Raw genomic sequence first — 18,458 nt, forward strand, 5'->3', positions numbered from 1 at the left:
ATGCCTAGGAAGACAGGGCTATTGCCTTAGAGCTGGAGGAGACCTCAGGGACCACTTAGTCCAACCCCTCATTTGATAGCATTACACAGTGAGGACTATTCTCTGGGCTCTGTGCTGGCTCGGAGGGAGGGGGAGCTTTTAAGTCAATTGTCAATTTGTGCTACTCTGGGCTTGGGAGTCGGAGGTCCTGGGTTCAATTTCCATCTCTACTACTGATTATTGGGGTGATCTCGAGCGAGTCATTCCCCATCTCTGGGTCTCAGTTTCCCCATCTGTACAGTGAAGAGTTTGCATTACATCTTCCAGCACTGAATTCTATTAAGAGAAATTTAATGGATTCCAAGTTTCAGGCATAAGAAAGTAAGCCCGAGAGGACCGAATCAGGGAAAACCACACACGCTATACGTTTCTCAAAGCCAAAAGAACAAAATGCAGATCAAGATGGTAATGTGAAAGTAACAACAGCAACAAACAACTAAACTAACTTTTATTTTTCAAAAAACAATCTATCTGTGTTCACATCTGGGTCATCTTCAATACAAGCCCATTTTTTTTGACAAATACAAAAATCCTTCCTTGAACACGAAGCATTTCACTTTCCAGAGCTCTCCCAAATAAATAATTTCTTCCTGATATGTCAGAATTGTCCAAATCTTGTTTGAACACTATTTACATCTGCCTTTCCATCAACACCAGTGCATGTCAGTAAAGGAAAAAAATGGTACAAAGCTTACTCTTTGGCATTCACATTTGAGTCAGCAATACAATTAGAAACTCATGATAAACATTCCAGGATGATTTAATAAATCTTGCTGCTCTGTGGAGGAGCCACTGTATTAAAGCTTTTAGTTGGAGCCGTAGGCTTCCTGCTGTGAGAATATTACTTCCAGTCTATTTATCAGCTTGTCCTCCTATGGCCCCCAACACATGCTTTTCTTGCTCCACTGAGTGATAGCATAACAAGAAAGCAATTTGCTTTTTTTTTTTAAATTACATTTTATTTATTTAGTATCATGCAAGGCAAGACAACTTTGGAAGACATGGTAGCTGAATCGGCTTTGATCAGATTTTGTCTCTTGCACTGACAGTTACTTTGAATGACAATAATTCCATGATTCTGGGAAACCATCATCGTTGACTTTAAACCACCACGACCCCAGCATTGATCATGCTTTTGGGGGAGAAGATTACCCGAGCCATTTTCTATAGTTGCCTCAAACCCTTCTTGTATATTTGAGGGCAAACCATTGGAGGAAATGGGCAGCTTCCCAGAAGAGGTTGCCTTGAGGTACTCCTGTAATTGGGCTCACATCTCTCAAATACTGTCAGACAGAATAGAGAAACCATATCCTGCAGCATTCCTTACAGAAAGATCATTTACTCTTCTCTCTTGGGTACCCAAATGCCACTCTTTCCTATGGTCTTCATAAGTGCCTGGCACTGTTACTATTGCTTACCATACAGACTTAGAAAAGAAATTGTTCTGACAGAAAATAGGCTTGAAATCCTGAATCTGAGGAGCAGACAGTTCTACTGTTTCTTTGTGAGAGAGTGTAGAATGTGAAAAGTATTTTTCTTGCGAGAAATTGTGTTGTGGGTACTTAGTGCATATTGTGATCAGTGAATAATCTTTCCAAACCCAGAAAGGGTAGAGTAGTGCATAGATAAGAGTCAGTTTTTCAGGTCAGATGTTTCAAGAGGGTGCAATATTCACACAAACTAGAAACGCCTAAGCAACAATTTCATTATGTAATAGAACTTCACAGAGTGCAGAGGCCCTTCCCTATCGGTGTTTAGCATTTTCAGTTAGAGACAGAAGCAGTACTTTGGTCTCCAAATATTTCTGAGAAGAACTCCCAAGCCAGGCGTATGTGGATGGGAATAAAGACATAGGCCGTGTATACCACCATTCCCACGATGGTGAGGAAAATGGTGTTGAACATGGATCGCTCCCAGGGCTCCAGGACAGCACAGCAGCTGATGATGGTGTACTGGTAATAGAGCCAGGCAAAGTAATCCTTCACGTACCTTAGATTCATCATGTCAGCCACCGGCAGTCAGTTGGACCTGTGATGGAAGGACACAGCATAGCAGAGTCACAAGTTTGACAACCAAAACAAGAGGTTTCCAGATTGCCAGGCTAGATCTGGTCAAATGAACACCCTAGTTCAGTGCTCCATCAGGTCTGTGATTGCATTTGTGGGGCCATATACACCATAGGCAGTCTTATTCCATGCACTATTTTGGTGCAAAGAATCCACAATGTGCTAGGTTGGAGGCCTTGCTCTGGTTCTTTCAAGATGAGAAAATATGGTATGATTCTGATAAGGAATTCCTTGGTTTGTATTATGCATAGGAATGTGAAAGAAAAAAGGAGAGAGAATGTGAGAATCTTTAAGCATACAAGAAGGTCCTCTATTAATGTCATTTGTAAAATTTTAAGGCTCATTATATTGAATTATGTTAGAAATGAAAGGCTTGCTTGATGTTTAAAGACACACAGACATAGACACACTTGCAGAGAAAGGTGAAAATTAACTTTTCTGTTCCTCAACAGAGGAAATCCTAGTAGAAGATTCACATTCTGTGAATGAGGCTTAGTAGGAAAAATTCAGGGTGAGGCCCATGCCAGAACATTCATGAGCAATAGAAACTAATAGTTTCTTTGGCCTTCTAAGAGATCAACATTTACACTCTTCCAAACATGAAAGAATTTGTCTTGTCTTTTAAAAAATCCTAGTAATCAATTGTCAACCAATGAATTAGTTAACAAGCATTTATTAGACAGCTACTATATATCAGACTCCATGTTTTGTATCCCTGGAGATGTAAGAATGAAATAAGGAGCAATGAATAGAGCCCTGGACCGGGAGTCAGGAGGACCAAGTTCAAATCCAGCCAAAGACATTTGCTGAGCTGTATGACTCCCACAAAAAAATATAAATAATAATAAATAAAAAAATTACTGTCTGCCTCAGTTTCCACATCTATCAAATTGGGATAATAATAAAATCCACACCCCAGGGTTGTTGAGAAGGTAAAATGAGATGTTTGTACAGTGCTTCATAAATCCTGGGGCAGCTCGGTGGTGCTGTAGTGGATAGAATGCCGGGCTTGGAATCAGAAGACTCATTTTCCTGAGTTCAAATCTGGCCTCAGGCACTTGCGAGCTGTCTGACCCTGCAACTTAACCCTGTTTGCATCAGTTTCTTCATCTGTCTAATGAGCCACAAAAGGAAATAGCAAATCACTCCAGAATCCTTGCCAAGAAAACCCCAAATGGGGTCATGAAGAGTCAGACATGACTAAAATGTAATAATAGCAAGTGGAAATCTCGAAGTGCTATGTAAATGCTAGCTATCATAAGGAAAATGAATACGCATATAAAAAGAATAAATAAAAATAAATAAGGTGCAGTTCAATACAAGGTAGTTTGGGAGGAAGGACACTGGTGTTTGGAGGTGGTGCTTGAGCTGTATCTTGAAAAAAAAAAGGGTGACTTTTATGCATTGGAGGTGTTCCAGGTAGGGGACCTGACCAGGGCAAAGGCAGAGAGGGGATATGGAGGTCTATGTGGGCAGGACAGAGAGAAACTGGTTTGGCTGGATCACAGAGTGTGGGTTAGGGAGCAGGGTCTAATGAGGCTGGAGAGTTAGGTTGGGTCCAGATTGTGAAGGGCTTTAAAAGCTAAACAAGAGTTCATATGTTACTATAGAGGTAATAGGGAGCCATTGAAGTTTATGTAGGGCCCTGCCTCTCATATGACCTTGAATTTAACCACCTCATTTTTATTTGTATTTTATTCTCTTTATTTAGAGATCAACAAATCTAAATCCATTATTTTACAGGGGAGGGAATTGAGACTCACAGGGACTGTGACTTGTCCAGGGTCACACAGCTAGTGAGTATCAAAGGAGGACTTGAACCCGGGTCTTTAGGACTCCAGGCCCAGCACTCTGTCCACAGCCTTTCCCAGGTGGAGGAGCGGTAGCTGGCTGCCTTGCCAAGTCAGGTCTTCTCAGGATCCCTTCACCTGCCCCCTTTCAAAGTGGCTCAACTGGAGTGAAGTTTCCATGCCATGCACCCCAGGGGAGGGGAGGGACTTTGTGTCTAGTTGTTCTGGGCCTGGCTCTGTTTGGACTTGATTCAGGCAGGAAGTCAAAAGGCGGTGTTTTGTAGTAAGTAAAGGAGAAAAAAATGTTCCTGATAACACCTCCAGTGAGTCACCAAAGAGGGAGGAGTCCAGGACTTTGAAAATGACTAACCCCCCCCCCCCACCCTTCCCCACCCCCTGCCCCCTGCTCAGAGCCTCCCCAGCCTTCAGTCAGCCTCTTAGCTTCCTGCTCTTCTTCCCAGAAGGACAGGGGCAGCACAGCCTTGAACAATTCCCCTGGGAGACAAGCATCCGAAGGATTTCGGTGGGGCACGATTGTACCTTTTGAAATGTTCCAGAGGGCTAAGCTGTTTTCTCAGGCAAAAGAAGAAAAGAATCCTCCAAATTTCAGGACGCTCCTAACAATGGATTCTACCCTCTGAAACAGACAGATAAAAACATATTTTTTTTTCTTCCCGAGGGAAAAGAAATTGTTTCAATCCAGCCTTTAGGAATCCAGGTGGTCGGTGTCTGTGATGTGTCTGGGCTGGGCACCTCTTCCGACAACAAAAAACCTTTTGACAATCACTTAGCTTTCATGGGCTTCAGATTTACCACATTAAAAAAATATAGAAATGGAAATAGTCACCTGCTTGTGATACAGAGAGGCTGAGTTATCTAAGGAGAGACATCATGTCTGTCATTTTATAGCAGCTTTCTTTGGAGAGTCTGAAATAGAACACTTAGATATGTAACTAGGGTGGGGTCGCGAGGCTTTGAACCATGGTGCTGAATTTGGAGAGCACTGAATTTAGAAGGTACCGAATTTAGAGGGCTGGCAGCTTGGTGGTATAGTGGATAGAATTCTGGGCCTGGAATCAGGAAGACCTGAGTTCCAATCTGACCTCAGACACTTATTAGCTGTGTGACCCTGGGTAAGTCATTTAATTCTGCCTCAATTTCCTCATCTGTAAAATGAACTGGAGAAAGAAATGGCAACTACTAGAGTATCTCTGCCAAGAAAACCCCAAACGGGGTCATGGAGAGTTGGACACGACTGAAAGAACTGAACAACAATGCCAAAATTTAGAGGGCAGTGGTGGTAGCATTTTAAAGGAAGAGCTTAGAACCTAGTTAGCAATGGTGACTTCAGATAAAGTAGGAAGCCATTAGACTGCAGGCTGGGGTTGATGCCTCTCCAGGCCTTCCTGCCTCCCCTTTTCCTCCACCGAGGGCTCACCCTTGGCATGCTTTGGGCTATTTGCTCCAGGTACAGCTGGCAGGGGTTGGGGGGAGTTTTCCAGAGTACCGATTTATTTCTTGTATATTATAGCAATATGGTTCTAGCTCCTGGGGCAATCTCTACTCCCATATTTTCCACTTTCCCAATTTTCCTCTTGATGGTTCAACATCAAATTTCCCCAACATCTTTCTGGTTAACTCAGCCACAGTGATCTCTCTATTCTGTTCTCCCTACAATGAAGGTTGTTTTATGTTTGTGGTACAGAGGAAAGAAGCTGGTTTCAGAGATAGAGGATGAATTCACAGCCCTAACCCCTCCTCAGCCTACTTTCATGACCTTGGAAAAGTCACTTTATTTGTCTGGGCCTCAATTTTCTCATTTGTAAAATGAAAGATTGGGACAGGATCACCTCCAAGGTTTTTTCCAGCCCTAGATGGATGATTCCGTGATATTTGGCCTTCTAAGAGACCAGCATTTACATGATCCCAAACATGAAAAATTTGCCCTGTCTTTGTGCCCCATGGGCCTAGCCTAGTGTAGCCAGAATGGACTTTGTTTTCTTTGAATGACTCAGCTTGCCTCGCTGAGCTTCCCTGGACGCTGGGGCTTGCTCTTCCGGGGCAGGACCAGAGCTTCCTGTGTGATGAGTTGTGGCACTGGCTGAGGGGAGGTGTGTTAACGTGGTCTACGCTAGGGGGAGGGGCCAAGTCAAGAACCAATTGGCCCTGGTCATTCAGGAGGCACTTGATGATGTCAAAAACTCTATAAGAGGGGAGAGGACAGCTTGAAGATCTTCCTTTCCTTTTCCGGTTGGAGCCAGAGACACCTACAGCCGAAGCTGAGCTGCCGGTAGCAGAGCTGACTAGAGGCTAGTGGGTAATCTTCTTACCGTAGAGGGGAAGCATGTATACGATTTTGCCTTATACCATCTCACTTCTCTGTGGCCTCCTGGTTACCCTTGTAAGGCGAACTTATTGGGCCTGGAAGCTTTTGATGAAAATATCAAAATGGGGATGCTGGTTTGTGGGCTTGTTACTGTGGAGTGTAAATACATGCTTTAGTTCTCCTGCCTTCTGCCTAGAGAATTCCTTATATCTTGCGGTTCCGGACCTTTTAGGCACATTTGAGATTCTCTTTGAAATCATAAATTCTGCCTTCCTAATATATTTGGCGATGAGGATGGGATCGCTAGATATAAGATCTCTATTCAGAAGCAGAAGAACTTCAGAGGAAGAGATGAATATCCCAGGGTGGGAGGATCCATTTTATTCCTCCTTAGCAAAGGAATTGGCAAAAAAAAGCCAGACCCTGTGAAAACTGGGAACCAAGGCTACAGAGAGGAGATCCTAAGGATTTGGAAAGGTGTTTACAAGAGGTTGGGATTCAGTCAGGGGCATCGCTATCTAGGCAAAACTGGATAGTGTTATCAGCCTACCAGCTAGTATATGAAAGATTGAGATTAAGTGAAAGAGATGGGGGCACTCCTACCCCACAGCAAGAAGGGGAATCTCAGATAGCAGGAGAACAAATTGCTGCTCAAGAACCCACTGACTCAGATGAGAACTTTTCTATTAATGTGGCTAGGAGCAACAGGAGGCCAAATAAGCCAAGAGTGCATCCCAACTCAGCCCAGACCAAGCCTGACTGCCTGCTTTGTCCTTGCCATGGTGGCAGGGGAAGCGAGTGGGGGGAAAATGAGACAATGTTAGGGGCTGAGACAGAAAACGGTACTAGGGTTCAGGACATCCCTCGCACAGAGAATGGGAGATGGTTAAATACTCAGACAAGCGTTCGTTCTGTAGAGAGGAGGAGGACAGAAACCCGAGGTGGCAATTTAGTTACGAGGGAATTTCAGGAAGATTTCTCACCGCAAGAGGTCACAGATATTTTGAGTAGATTCAGCCAAAGAGTAAGAGAACCATTAATATCTTGGATGGTAAGGCTCAGTGATCAAGGGGCCGGTGGAATATTAGTAGATAAGAGGGACTGTATGAGATTCATAGGTATCAGCCACGATCCTCTAGTTCAGCAAGCTTTTAGGGAACATCATCAGCGAGGAGATGATGCTAGCAGGACTACTCTGTTGGCATTAGCTGCTGCGGGATGCAATAAGAGATATACTAATGATTCTATGTGGCCCACTGAGCACAGACCCTGGTATTCACTTAAAGATTGTATCATGAGACTAAAGGAGGAGGTAATGAAGACTGCTATTATGACAGGAACTGCAGACAAATATTACAATGATCCCATAGGAATCCCTCATAGGAATTTAATAATTAGGACAGTTCCCCCTGCTTATAAACAACTAATTTTGAATCTGTTACTTGGGGAAGTAGGGACCCATCTTACGGAGGTGATAAATAAGATTTTACAGTTACATGACTTAGGAGACTGGGGAAGGGATAGATCTCCTCGAGAGAGAAGGGTGAATAGCCAGCAAACTTGGTGCCAAAATGGAGTGACAAGAAAAGAAATGTTCACTGCTCTATTGAGGGCAGGGGTAGGTTTTGAAATGATAGATGGCCTTCCAACCAATGAATTGTACAGGATGTATTGAGATAAAGGACTCGATAACAGGAGAGATAGGGAAATAAGAACTGCTCCTGCAAATGCTACAGATGTTGAACCTTCATACCCAAGTGAATCACATGCTAGGGAATACTAGGAAACAGGCCAGGCCCCAGCCCAAATTAAGGAAATACGTAAGCTGGATTGCAGACCTCACATTAACTTGACCATATATTGGAAAAATGGGTCAAGTACAGTAACTAAGGCATTAATAGACACTGGGGCCGAGGCCACCCTTATCTATGGGAATCCAGACAAATTCAGCCATGGAACTCCTATTACCATCAGAGGACTAGGAGGGACTGAAATATCAGCCAGACAAGTTAAATTGATGATGAAAATTGGACAGTTGCCCAAGAAAGAATATAGTGTCGTTATTGTGCCTATTCCTGAATACATCATTGGAATAGACATTTTGAAGGGTATGACCTTAAATTTACCTGAAGGGAAATACCAATTTGCTATGAGGAAAATAGGCATTAATGCAGTCTTAGTGGGGAAAATCAAGATGGATCCAATCACTTTGCCCGAACCTTCTGAAGTAATTACTTTGAGGCAATATCGTGTGCCAGGTGGGCAAGATGAAATTGCCAACACTATAAGAGAATGTGTTGAGGCAGGAGTGTTAGTCCTTACAACTACTCAATGGAACAACCCTGTCTGGCCAGTCCGAAAGTCAGATGGGACATGGAGGATGACAGTAGATTATAGACAGCTGAACAAAGTGACTCCTCCCTTGTATGCTGCTGTTCCAGACACGGTTACTTTAATAGAGAGAATACAAAAACATGAAGGGACTTGGTATGCAGTTATTGATTTGGCCAATGCCTTCTTTACGATCCCAATAGGCCCCGAGCAATGGAACCAGTTTGCTTTTACTTGGCAAGGCCGACAGTATACATTTACATGCCTGCCACAAGGATATATTCATAGCCCAACTATTTGCCACAGGATTGTAGCTGAGCATTTGGATGAATTAAAGCTACCTGGTGTACAGCTTACACATTACATAGATGACATCATGATACAGGGAAAGAATATAAAAGAAGTGGAGGAGAGTTTAGCATTATTAATTGACCATATGAAAAGCAAAGGATGGGAAATCAACCCCGCAAAGGTTCAAGGGCCAGCTCAAACTGTAAAATTCTTGGGGATACAGTGGAATAGAGGACTGCGAGAAATTCTCCCACAAGCTTGACAAAAAATTCAGGATTTTCCCACCCCTACTAATAAGAAAGAGGCCCAAAAGTTCATAGGGCTATTTGGTTATTGGAGATACCACATCCCACATTTGGGACAGATTTTAAAACCCTTGTATAAAGTCACCAGAAAGAAATATGAATTCGATTGGGGCCTTGAACAATTAGCTCTGGACTTAGGGCCTATGCAAAATGGGCCAGTGGAGTTACAAGTGACTGTACAAGATGACTATGCAAATTGGAGTCTGTGGCAAAAACAACAGAGCTGAAGTGTACCTCTAGGCTTTTGGTCAAGGAAACTGCCCTTATCTGGAGTGCAGTATACACCTTTTGAGAAGCAGCTGTTAGCTGCATATTGGGCTTTAGTAGAAACTGAGCAACTAACCCTGGGTCATGAAGTGATATTAAGGCCTGGAATTCCAATTATGACTTGGGTAATGAGTACCCCAGCTTCTCACAGAATTGGACATGCACAAGAGGCGAGCATAATCAAGTGGAAGTGGTATATTCAGAATAGGTCCAGAGCAGGCAAAAGTGGAGTTTCTGCTTTACATGAATCGGTGGTGAACATTGGCACTGAGAGAAATGAAAAACCCCTTGAATCTAAGCAACAGATGGTGCCATCCTTAGTGAAATGGAATAATGGGTATGATGGACTAAGTGTAGAACAGAAGAAACATGCTTGGTTTACTGACGGGACAGCAAAATATTCAGGACAGAAGAGACATTGGAAAGCAGTAGCCTATAACCCCTGTACTAGGCGAACTCTGGAAAGTTCTGGGATAGGGGGAAGTAGCCAATATGCTGAACTGATGGCAGTACATCAGGCCATTAGAATGGAGAAGGGAGGACAGTGTCATATATTTACTGATTCATGGGTGGTAGCTAATGGATTAGCCACTTGGATGCCTATATGGAGGAATCAGAATTGGGAGATTCATGGCAAACAAGTTTGGGGTAAAGAGTCATGGGAAAATATATGGGACATGTCTTTGGTTACGGATTTGTCAATTTTTCATGTTGATGCTCACGCGACCCTGACCACACCAGAGCGTGAATACAATGCACACGTGAATCGACTAGCAAAGATTGCCACTGAATGTATTGTCCCTACTCCAACTCCAACTGATGACTCAGCCTTAGCAAGATGGGTCCACCAGACCACTGGCCATTTAGGGGTCCAGGCCACCCACCAATGGGCACAGGATCGAGGTATCAGTATCTCTCATGCGTTGTTAAAACAAATAATAGAGGGGTGTTGTATATGTCAATTAGAAAAAGAACGAACTCTTCCTGGGATAGTAACTGGAGAAATAGCAAGGGGAAAAGTTCCAGCCCAAATTTGGCAGGTAGATTATATTGGCCCACTACCCCAGGATAAAGGATGTAAATATGTATGTATGTGTGTTGACACCTATTCAGGTGTACTAGTGGCTTGTCCTTATAAGGAAGCAACTCAGAAAAACACCTGTAAAACCCTAGATATTGTAAGTTTATACTATGGAACCCCAATGCAGATTCAAAGTGACAATGAGTCACATTTCAAGGGCAAAGAAGTGAAAAGATATTGTGTGTTGAATAATATAGAATGGATATATCGTATTCCATATTACCCACAAGCATCTGGGCTGATTGAAAGAATGAATGGATTGTTGAAAGAACAGCTGAGAAAATTAAGCTCTAATAATTCATATCGACATTGGAAGGATAATTTGTCTATTGCTTTACGTAATTTGAATAATAGGCCCTTAGGGGGGAGTACACCTCTAGCCAGAATGATGACCCCAAATTTGCAGATTAGAGAACAGCAAACACGTGAGATCCAAAATATTGAATTTTGGACTGTGAGGGAAGATGTCCCCCTACCATGTCCAGGAACACCTGGTTCGGCAGGATATGATTTACATTGTATAGAGAATTTTAGGTTGAATAGGAAAGAGATAAGAAAAACCCCTCCTGGAGTATGTATGAGAATCCCCAAGAATCATTTTGGACGGATATTACCTAAACCAGGATTAGCAGCTGAAGGAGTACATGTATTGGCTGGAGTGATAGATTCGAATTATCAAAAAGAAATTGTTGTGACACTCCAGAATTTGGGTGAAAAACCTGTACAATTTGGTAGGAATGATAGGATAGTTCAAGTGATTATTATCCCTTGTGAAAAAATACCCTTTGTGAAAACTGACCCTCCTCCCAAAATAACTACTAGAGGGGCAAAAGGGGCTTGCTCCATTGATAGAATAAAGTTGTGAGCTAAGGTATGGGTAAAACGGAAGCCAGATGATATTCCAAAGGCTGCAGAAGTCATAGCCCATGGGAAGAACAACACTGTAACAGTTGTCTATTCAGGGGAAGATAATTACCAAATCGTGCCCCTGAACCATATATTTTACCATGAATAGGGCTATAATATTAGATTCATGGATCCCACAGGTATGGCTGATGCTGGTAATTGACACAAGCCACTCAGAGGGAAGGTGACTTTGTGTGATTAACGGATGAAAGCTTGTACATCTGGGGAAAGTCTGGGAGGACAATCCTAGTCTATCTAGGATGGGATCCTCCTGGTTTCCCTTGTGCATCTGGGGAAAAGCTGGGAGGACAATCCTAGTCTATCTAGGATGGGATCCTCCTGGTTTCCCTTCTACATCTGGGGAAAGGCTGGGAGGACAATCCTGGTCTCCATCTAGGGTGGGATCTTCTTGGCTTAGTTTCCTCATTGTGTTCCATTTAAAAAGAAACATTTCCCATCTGAGTTTGGCTCTGATATTGGATCTCTGCATAACTGAAATTTGAACTAAACTGGAGATGATTTTATTTGAAGGATAATAGCCCATACTTGCCTACTCTTTTTGTTCTCTGTTTTAGTTAACCTTGTCACTAGTTCTGTCTCCTGCAGGTTTAAGCACCCTGCAGTTTCCGGTGACTGCCTAAGCATGTAGCATTCTTGGAATTCCTGCCAGCTTGCTAAAGAACTGAACTCTGGAATGGGACTCTTTGGGGCAGGGACACCTCTACATCCAATTTCAGCAAGAAGAAGCTATGGAAAATGAGACCTTCACCCATTACCCCAAGATTTTGAGCCCCAATTGTTTGAGGGCGGGAATGATGATAGTGTTCTGTGTACTTATTTTGTGTTATCCTTGCTATATTGTTTTATTGTTATGATATTATTGATCCTATGCAATGGATACGAAGATCTAGGGGTGGACATTTGAATTATTAATAATTATTTTGGGATGATTGATTGAAGAGATTATCTGGCTGGGATCTAGGGGTGGATCACATTTGAATCGTAAACCAATATTTGGGAATGTCACTGAATGATATGTTTTGCTTTATTGTGAATGATATGTTTTAGTTTCCTGCATAATTGGATCACAATGTTCTAGGATATATAATTTAATTTGAATTATGATTGGATTGTGCATCCTAGAACATTGTGAGGGGTGGAATGTAGCCAGAATGGACTTTGTTTTCTTTGAATGACTCAGCTTGCCTCGTTGAGCTTCCCTGGACGCTGGGGCTTGCTCTTCCGGGGCAGGACCAGAGCTTCCTGTGTGATGAGTTGTGGCACTGGCTGAGGGGAGGTGTGTTAACGTGGTCTACGCTAGGGGGAGGGGCCAAGTCAAGAACCAATTGGTCCTGGTCGTTCAGGCGGCACTTGATGATGTCAAAAACTCTATAAGAGGGGAGGGGACAGCTTGAAGATCTTCCTTTCCTTTTCCGGTTGGAGCCAGAGACGCCTACAGCCGAAGCTGAGCTGCCGGTAGCAGAGCTGACTAGAGGCTAGTGGGTAATCTTCTTACCGTAGAGGGGAAGCATGTATACGATTTTGCCTTATACCATCTCACTTCTCTTGGCCTCCTGGTTACCCTTGTAAGGCGGACTTATTGGGCCTGGAAGCTTTTGATGAAAATATCAAAATGGGGACGCTGGTTTGTGGGCTTGTTACTGTGGAGTGTAAATACATGCTTTAGTTCTCCTGCCTTCTGCCTAGAGAATTCCTTATATCTTGCGGTTCCGGACCTTTTAGATGCATATGAGATTCTCTTTGAAATCATAAATTCTGCCTTCCTAATATACCTAGTGTTAGGCACACAAAATGTTTTTTTCACTTTGACCTCCTTATTGACGACTTCATAATTCTCTCTTTAACTTAGCCAGAATCTGCTCTTCATACCTGTCCAGGGAAACTGTAATGACTATACTTAATTATCACAGAAACAAAGAGTTTCAGGAGTAGAAGGAGCTTCCAGCATCATCTATTCCAACCACAACTTGAAGCCTGAATCTTGTCTAGTTTGTCTCTGACAAGTGGCCACCCAGCCTCTGCTGGAAGACCACTAGTGAAGGGAGGTTCTCTGCCTCCCAAGGCATCCCATTCCATTTGTGTATAGCTTTAATTGTTAGGAAATGCTCCTCTTCATTGAACTGGAATTTGCCTGGAGCTACCATGATTGGTCCCTGTTTTGGCCTCTGGATAAGCTTAACCTGTCTTACATAATATTATTCTTGGCTATGTCTGCAATTGTACCAACATAGGTGCTTGTGGAAGGAGAGTGCCTCTAACCCCCTGCAGGGAGGCCCCCTTGCTGTAATTTAGAGTTGTAAGAAGATTCAAAGAGACCTGAGAGGCTGTGACTTGCCGAACCTCACTTGGCCAGGATGGAGGTAGGACAGAAACCGTGGTCTTCCTGACTCCAAGACTGGTTTCCTTTAGTCTATGCACCAGCACCTTCTATAGACTTAAAATGTTTAAAGATGATGATTATTCCTCTCCTGTATCTTTTATTTTCCTGTTCCTTATATAAGACAATTGCTTGTCGCGTCAATGTTCTAATCACTTGTATGATTTGAATTGTCACTGATTCTCTCTAGATCTGTTTTTTCATCTGCAAAATGGAATTTGACTAAATGATTTCCAGCTAGGGTTTCTTCTAGCCCTGAATTATATGATTCTATGATTTGGGCAACTAGATGGCACAGTGGATAGAATGCTAGACCTGGAGTCAGGAAGAGTCTTCTTTCTGAGATCATGATTCTGAATGTCTACAGAAACCCCACAAAAGCTCTATGACATACCAAAAAAGTCAACAATATTTAAGTACTGATTAGCTGTGTGACCCTGGGCAAGTCACCTAACCCTGTTTGCCTCAGTTTCCTCATCTGTAAGATGAGCTGGAGAAGGAAATAGCAAACCAATCCAGTATCTTTGCCAAGAAAACCTCAAATGGGGTCACAAACAATCTGACATGACTGAAATGACTGAACAACAGTAATGATTTGAGAGATAGTGTAGTGTGATGGATAGAGTTCTGGGCTTGGAATCAGGTAGACCTAGGTTTGAATCACATCTCGGATATTTAAAACTAGCTGTGTGACTCAGGAAAATTGACCTCTGGGTCTCAGTTTCCATTATTGTAAGGGATTGGATCCGATGACTTCTTAAGGTACCTTCTGGCTCTAAATCCATGGGCCTAGGAACAGTTTTTGGAGATGCTGTATCATACCAATTCTTATCCTTAACATTAGTCCCGCAGACTGAATATGGTACTCTGTATGTGCTTTGAGACAGACCTCTTTCATTCTGGACACTAGAGTTCTGTTAAGGGAGGCCCAAGCTGGCACTCTCCCTTATGGCTTCCACATCAGATTCTTAAATCATGGATTTTGATGTCCACAAAACCTCCCAGGTTCTTTTCATAATGTGTTCCTTTTGCCTCTCATACCTCATATTTGATCTTTTGAAACCAAGTACAAGACTTTCATCTGTTCTTATTAAAATTCATCGTGTTAGATTTTGATTGTTTCATTTTCTTTAAATCCTTTTGTATCCTAATTTTGTCCATCCATCCATCCAGCCAGCCATCCATCCATCCATCCATCCATCCATTACAACTCTCTGCTGGGTCCTTAGGATATAAAGACAATGAAAAGCAGTCCTTAACTTCAAGAAGGATGCATTCCACTGGGCAGATTTCACTAGTTAATTAGCCAATCAATTAGCTGGCATTTGAAAGTAAAGAGAAAGAAGAAAGAAAACAACCCAAAGGGATAGCTTTAGAATTTATAGTTCAGCAGAATGGCGCCAGTGGTGTGTTAAGAAGTGTTTAACAAACAACTCTCCAAAAATAAAAAAGATATATGCATGATTACACTTTTAAACTTAATTTGCATTATTAACACTTTCTCCATTATTTTCTTAAGTCTAGATAATCAGCAGTGATTTGTAGCCTTTGCTGATTTTTGAAATGTAAATATTCACACTGAAAATTTAACAACTGGCTTTTGGAAAGCCAGAATGAGCAGGCTCCTGTATGGTTGCACAGAAGAGTTTAAGGTGCTCCCAAGAACTAAAGGATAAGAAAGCTATCTTCTTCCCCAAATTAGTCGGACATCCTCATACAGCATCTCAGGGAGGGAGAAGCGGTGCTGTTTTAAGTTAAAACATGTCTGCATTTAGACTAATATGCCACTCACATTGCAGCTGAGGCGCTTGAAGCTGGCTTTATGGTAGTATATTGGGAAGAGACAGCCTGGAGTCATAACTCTGGATTCAAGAAGATCTGGGTTCCGATCCTGCCTCTGACACATATTTTCTCTGTGTGACCATCAACAAGTGACTTAACCTCTCACTGCTGACCTTGTGACCTCGTGAGACCATAAGCTGAAAAACCAAATCCTGGAAATGTGATTGGAATTCTGGAAAAGGAAATAGTAAAAGGGCCCTGGCTTCCATCCAGGTGAGGTTGTTCACCCTGTGACAGAATGGCACATGTTGGTGATATGGAAAAGCAAAGTGTTTGTCAGGATGTCGGGAAAGAGCTTTGTTAGCTCCAGCTCTCGTGAATTCTCATTGGAAACCCACCAAGCCTTTCACTGATGCTGCTATGGAAGGGCTCCTTTGGAGTGAGCTCTCTCTGGGGCCAGTGCCGACTTAGTGAATGATGGGTGCACTGGCCTTTCTGGGTAGAACGTCTGAGATCCGACTTGATGGAAGTGTGAGCAGAACAACAATCATGGGGCTATACGGTTTGGAGGCAGAAGGGACCTGGGCCTGGCACACGGCTTCACGCCTGGCATTTGTTTCACATGTGTCTGGTAAGTGAAACCAGATCCAGTTAATCCCCTCATTTTGTAGGTAAAGAAACTGAGGCCCACAGGGATTTCATGGGTAGTAAGGAGAAGACAAGGATTTGAAGACAGGGCTTCTGATGAAATCCAGCGGACTTTCCACAATAGCTCTGAAGGACGGGACCCACGTTAAAGTACATAATGACATAAAGTAAATAGTGACATTTATGGAATGCTTAAACATTTGGAAAGTGTTATTATCTCGTTTGAGTGTCATCCAATCTTGTAACTTTTATTATCATCTTCATTTTACTGAGTCGGAAACTGAACCTCAGAGAATGCCTGTGACTTATCCAGGGACACACAGCTAGTAAGCATTAGAGGCAGAATTAGGCCCCAGTCCTTCTTCACCCCAAGCCCAGTGATCTGGCCATAATGTTCCATTGCCTCTTTAAAAAATTATTTTATTTTTAATTTGTGGAATAAAACAAGCATTTCCATAACAAAGTATAATAAAAAAGATGAAATTGAAAATCTACTGTGTTAATAACTTGCCATTCCTTTTAAATATATATGAGTTACCATGTAAATTTCTTTTTTTTTTCCTTCCCTTCCCCCTCATCCTAGAGATGGCCTCCATTAGACACAAATAGGGGTGTGTGTGTGTGTGTGTGTGTGTGTGTGTGTGTGTGTGTGTGGTGAATGGCAGGCTTCTCTGGAGCCCTTTGTGTGTGTGTGTGTGTGTGTGTGTGTGTGTGTGTGTGTGTAAAATTGTTCTAGATATACTTCTATTTATCAGTTCTTTCTCTGGATGCAGATAGCATCTTTTTTCATATGTCCTTTATAGTTAATTTGGATATTTATAATAGTCCAAATTATTTATTCCCTCAAAGTCTATTCCATTGCCTCTTAAAAGAAGGCTCCTATCGGAACTTTCCTCACCAAAGGGACAAGCGCAGTGATACGCAGATTTAATGCAAGTAATTTGTATCTTAGAAGGCTGATCTATGTCTCGTTGCTCCATCCCTCTCCCCCTCAACCTTCCCCAGAGTCTTTGCATTTAGTGGTTTAGAAGAAGCCCTCTGACTCTATGTATTTTTGACTATATCAAGAAGGAATGTAAGGGACAGGTTTTCCATGGCGTTGTTGGCTGTTTTTGGCTTTACGGTAAACTTATTTGTTTATGTATGTATTAAAACAATAAAATAACAAAATTACCCCAAAGAAAAGAAAGTGACCTGGTTTTGGGTGACTAACTGATTCTTTCATTATAATGTCCTATTGGCTTGTCAAGTCACGTCCAGCTGTTTTGAGAAACAACAGCCTGGCACCACAGTCTTGGAAAACAGATCTTTGCCTTAGAAGCCATTGTGAATTTAGTCAGGCCTTCAGTGCCAAGGGTGGGTGGGTTGTCTCTCACTGGTATGCAGTGTTACTAGTTCAGAAAAAAATCATTGTGGATGCAGTCTCCAAAACTGAATAACAAACCAAGTGGTAGAGTTCTTCAGGTGGCCACCATGCTGCTTGGGAAAGTGGAGCTTGAGTTAGAGTCTAGTGGGGGAACTTGGAGGGGAGGGGCAGAAACAAAGGGAGGACTTTCTGGTGGAGGAGGGGAGGATTCTGGGGGGAGGGGAAAAGAGGGAGAGAGATAGAGAGGGGCAGAGACAGAGATGGAGAGGTGGACACACACACACAGACATACAGAGACAGAGAGAGAAAGAGAAACAAAGTGATGTAGAGACAGAGTCAGAGAGAGACAGAGAAAAGAGACAGTGAGAAAGACAGAGAGAAGAGAGACAAACAGAAGGAGAGAGAGTCCATGACTCATCCCTTTGGATAAGAGGGCATGGTGCAGTGGAAAGTACTCTGGAATCCATGCAGTGGATCTAAATTCAGGTTCTGAGTTAGCATGGATGGGGATTATAGTAAAGATGAAGAAATGGAGATTGAGAGATAAGTGACTTATCTAAAGTCTTGCTGCTACACTACTCAAGAGCCAGCGCTGGGATTCAAACATGTCTCCTGGTGGCAATCTCAATGTTTTTCTACCACAGCATCATCATGCCTCCCTCTGCCCTTCAGTCTTCTTTCGACTGCTCCAGAGACCACCTACCCTTCAGGGCCAAGCCCTTCCCAAACCATACCATCTCCTCCATCATGCCCGCCATCATCATTGTCTCCCTCCTCTGAACTCCTGACTTTTTTCCTTGTACCATTCACAGCTGGTGCTGAATCACACGCTACCTTGTATTAAAAAAATTCTGACCTTAAG

At 42.7% G+C, this 18,458-nt stretch overlaps 1 protein-coding gene across 1 annotated transcript in view; it reads right to left on the reverse strand.

Annotated features, from left to right (window-relative positions):
• Window positions 1-1,770: 1,770 nt before the first annotated feature.
• SPTSSB (serine palmitoyltransferase small subunit B) overlaps window positions 1,771-18,458 on the reverse strand; it is a 31,350-nt gene continuing 14,662 nt past the window's right edge. Inside the window, exon 2 of the mRNA XM_036758237.1 lies at window positions 1,771-2,067. Within this exon, the coding sequence (XP_036614132.1) occupies window positions 1,803-2,042 (240 nt within the window). The 5' untranslated portion in view covers window positions 2,043-2,067 and the 3' untranslated portion in view covers window positions 1,771-1,802. The remainder of the gene's footprint in view (window positions 2,068-18,458) is intronic.

The sequence above is a fragment of the Trichosurus vulpecula genome, chromosome 4 (assembly GCF_011100635.1).
Source record: "Trichosurus vulpecula isolate mTriVul1 chromosome 4, mTriVul1.pri, whole genome shotgun sequence".
NCBI lineage: Eukaryota > Metazoa > Chordata > Mammalia > Diprotodontia > Phalangeridae > Trichosurus > Trichosurus vulpecula.